A 4,121-nucleotide genomic window follows, 5' to 3' on the forward strand; every position below is an offset into this window, starting at 1 on the left:
CATTTGTTTAAAATACAAATCAGGCTAGGAAAAAGTGACTTTTATTTTTCATGCTGTATTATCTGAGTTCACTAGCTACAGATGAAGAGACAAGGAATAAGCAAGCATATTCCAGGGAGCCTGGCAGAGAGCAGCAGGGGGAAGCACTAGAACTGACAGACAATAAGGCGATTCTTGTTGCAGCTTTTGTCATTCCAAGTGCCATCAGTGTACATCTCCACACATTCCTCTTCCCCTTTGCCAGAAGGTTCATTTAAATGCCAGTTAGTATAGCTCAGCTGTGTACTGCCCAGGGACTGGAATCTGCTTGGAATTAGACATTCCTTTATCCCCAGGTAGGCATAGGTATTAAAAGTTTTCACAAAGTACAGAATGGCATCATTCTCATCTGGGTTCCTTGGAGTGGCAATAGACCCTCCAGCCTCTTTGCATTTTGTCAATGTAGTATGGAAATCAGCTTTTTTCTCACTGGTAGCAAATATTTTTCTGCCAGATGCTGTTATCATCTTTAGGAAGTGGAGGACTGCAAGATGAGGTGAAAGCTGTTAATTTTTATGCATTGTTTTGTGCTCACTTTGCTGCCAACTGTAATTCCTGCTGGTTTTCTCCATAACTTTAGATTAAACCCAGGAAAAGGTAAAGGAGAGGAAAACTTGAAATCAAAGATAAAAAAAGAAAAAAGACAAACCCCAAAAGCCTGGAGAATTACGAAAAGATGAGGGGAAGGGAAAAAGGGAATGAACACATAAATATACAGACAATGAAATAGGAGAAACACAGAAGAGGTTTGAGAAGGAGGGAAGGAAATGAGGAATTCTACATTTGGAAAAAGTGTATTATTATTTTATTTGAGACGCTCTGAGATGGTTTGCAGTATACAAGGGTGTATGTCAGTCCTTGAGTGAATAGGATCTTAGATGCGATCTGGCTGTGATTGTTTTGGTGTGTTTTTAGTGTTCAGTTTTCTAGGAGCATGAGGTGCCCATGGAGCATTTCCCTTCACCCCGCCCACCCCTCTGCCCCCGATCTACCAGTGAACAAAATATAAATGGAATATAACAAAACTGCAGAAAATTCTGCCTTTTTCCTAAGAAGCCATTTTGTTGCTCATCCTTATGCCTACTAATCCAGCTACAGCAGAAAGTAAAAGCAGATAAATTACCTCTTTCAAGTCTGGAAATCCGATGTTCTATTTGACAGATAACACCTTCCATTTCACTATCAACCAGCAGATCTGAACCTATGAACAAAACCAGCTGTTAGGTGCTTTGCATTACAGTTTGAATCTTGGCTTTCAAGATAAAGTGGAGGTAATCATGTGAAATTAATGTGAACTTTGAAAATGTATGTTTGACCTGTTTTAGTTTACTGCTGTGTTTTAAATAGGGGATCTTTTCACACATTGATCTTTGTAAGGATAGGGAATACATTCCTGGAAACTACCTGTAGAGCAGTGAGGTTTATGGAAAACTTGAATTAGCAAACTGCGTTAGTCTTCACTCTAAGTGATTGAGCCAGTCCAGGCAAAACACTGGCACTTGTGCAGTAGGTTTAGTTGATTTTTAACTGTGTCTAGGGATTGTTGACAGAATCCTTCAGGCTGTTCAAGCACTTGCTTGCAGCTTCAACCTAACACCTAGCAACAAGTTTCTTGTGCCCTGTGTTATGGAAAATGATATCCTTTTCTCTATGAATTGAACCATTGCATCATTAAGTAGGAGAAATTTAAGCATCTTCCTTCATACAAGGAATTAATAAAGATCTGTTTATTTTCTATCAAGTAGAACCCACATCAGATTATAGAAGATAGCACTGAGTTTACAAAGCATAAAAATAGAACACAATGGTACATCTAGATAAAAATGGAGATGGTAACTGTATGTACCTAGCATAAATCTTTCATCTATCTGATCTTCAGACAAGTTCCTGAAACCAGGTGGTGGAGAAATTACTGCAGGTTTACCTTGAGCACAGTACAGGAGCAGAGAAAAAGCTACTGCTAAGATTTTGTGGAACAACTGTGGAGACAGCATTATTTACAGCCAAATGTAAAACAGACTGTTTTACTCTCTGGTGTAGAGTCCTGCATTAAAAAAAAGAAAAACCAAACATGTTTCAGAATTTTGCTGTCTGGGTTTGAAATTTTATGCACCTTGAGCTTTGCCCTCAGTGACATGAATGTCATTGATGTAGTTACAAAGTTAGGTTATTTCCAATAATTACAATATTATTCCAAAAGACTCAGTCTGCTAGTCTACAAGAGTCTTCATAGCAGAAAACCAAAACACCCCCTTCAAAGCTCCTTTTTATACAGCAGATATCATTATATGCCATTTTTCCCATGCAAAAAGCTATAGGTTTGGCCTTAATTTTACAGGGGAGCAATAGATACATGCCTGCTTTAGTAAGAGAAAGCCAGGTTAAGATAAACTGGGATATGCTGTCTTTATCAATTGGTTTAAGAGTGAAACAATTGTTAATGCTTATTCTTCCATTACGGCAGCCATCTCTTAAAGTATCTTCACCTCAGGTGATATTCTCTGTAAAAGTAGGTGAAAGTTTTAATAAAAATGTTGAGACACAAAGAAAAATCTAAAATGGAAAGGTTTCTGATACAGTTTAATAGGATTCAACATAATTTAAAAGAAAACATATTTAAAGATGTTCAACTTACCTAGGAGCTTCAATATGAAATAAGAGACTCATTAAATGGTCTAATTTATAGGGCATGTAACTTGAGATTCATCTTGTTACCTACAGGAAATACAAAGAGCATATAATATGATATGAATTTGCATATGAATAGAAATTTATTGAACTTTAACTTGAATGATGGGGGGCGGTTTTCTTCAAGAGGTAAACACACTTAAAATGTGAGGAAAATATTTGAGGGTACTTTCTCGCTTTGTAGAAACTTTCACATGTTTTAAAAAACCAACCCTGGAGCAGAACAAAGCAATTTCACAATACATATTCAAAATATCTAATGTTTCCACAGAACAGCTGTGTAAATGTTAAATTGTAAATGTCTCTGAAGATAAGCCAAGACAAGTTCACCTGAACTATAATATGCACCAGGAACCCCACCATCAGTTTCATTACAGACAGAGGACTTACCAGTGATGATTACTGAAGTCCTGTAACTAAACAGAATCTTATAATTGTAGCAGCAAAGCCAAAAGACAAGGGTGCATCTGCAGCATATGTAGAGGTAACAGCCACAGAAGCACACACTTAAATAACTTGCAGAATACTCCAGGGGAAGTTTATATAGCATAAATAACAGTTTTATCCAACAGAACAATGACCTTTCAGTGAAGGAAAAAGCTTCTCTAAACCAGTTCTGTAAGTACAGAGTCCTCAAGTTGTGGTGCATTGCTGAAATGGAAATGCATTGCCATGCATTTTTAAGTTATTCTCAGCTGAGAGCTGTTTCTGTCTAATGGAAACTTTTAGGAAAGGAGTTTCAGGCTGTGCTCAAGTTCAAAGAAATAAGATATGGTCACATCATCCTGGTGTTGCAACAAGGCTAACAGCTGAGTCAGTTGAGGAATAGGTGCTTTGAGATTAGATGGGGAATGTGAGCAATATCCATATTAGCCTAAGATGCTACTGGATCTAAGTAAGCCTAGGTCACCTCCACAGGCACTCTGCACCTGTACTCTGCACTTTCATACTTCAACAACTGATGTAGAGTCCTTTGTCACTAGTGGTGTGCCCACCGAAGCCTGATTAATTCCTGCAGCATTGTTTGAGTCCCCTGGAAAAGGCACCAGTCCTGTGAAAAATAAATAAGCAGTACTCTAATGCATGTACCTTGACAGAAGAGGGCTGTTTTAAATTTGCATGAGTAACCTTTGTTTAAAGTTTCTTGTTAAATTTCAAGTTTCTTAGCTTTTGAGTGTTTGACTTAATGCTTTTAACATTCTTTTGGCTGAGGCTTTCCAATTGTTTCATGGAGAGAAAAACCCAAACCCAGAACTTGAGACAAGCTCTTCTTGGACATCTGGGGTCCAGATGAACTGTAGGAAACTGGCAGTATCTGGGCCTTTGCATCTGTGGTGAAAACAACTTCAGCACTTCAACTCTGTCTGGAAGTAACTGCAGGTTAGGAAAGTGTG

At 38.0% G+C, this 4,121-nt stretch overlaps 1 protein-coding gene across 1 annotated transcript; it reads right to left on the bottom strand.

Annotated features, from left to right (window-relative positions):
* Positions 1-2,085, bottom strand: LOC128147309 (pulmonary surfactant-associated protein A-like). Its single transcript, XM_052799770.1, has 3 exons — positions 1,964-2,085; positions 1,163-1,240; positions 1-523 (listed from the first exon to the last, which is right to left on the bottom strand). Exons 1-3 carry the CDS (start codon positions 2,031-2,033, stop codon positions 147-149), a joined length of 525 nt encoding a protein of 174 aa, XP_052655730.1. The 5' UTR covers positions 2,034-2,085; the 3' UTR covers positions 1-146.
* Positions 2,086-4,121: the final 2,036 nt, after the last annotated feature.

The sequence above is a fragment of the Harpia harpyja genome, chromosome 10, assembly GCF_026419915.1.
Source record: "Harpia harpyja isolate bHarHar1 chromosome 10, bHarHar1 primary haplotype, whole genome shotgun sequence".
NCBI lineage: Eukaryota > Metazoa > Chordata > Aves > Accipitriformes > Accipitridae > Harpia > Harpia harpyja.

Bases quoted from the DNA above. Each gene is read 5' to 3' on its own strand.
- LOC128147309 (XM_052799770.1), bottom strand. From the start codon at position 2,033: ATGCTGTCTCCACAGTTGTTCCACAAAATCTTAGCAGTAGCTTTTTCT. The intron at 1,241-1,963 runs GTAAACCTGCAG...TTTTGTTCATAG, and splicing joins GCTCCTGTACTGTGCTCAAG to GTTCAGATCTGCTGGTTGAT. The intron at 524-1,162 runs GTAATTTATCTG...CTCATCTTGCAG, and splicing joins GATTTCCAGACTTGAAAGAG to TCCTCCACTTCCTAAAGATG.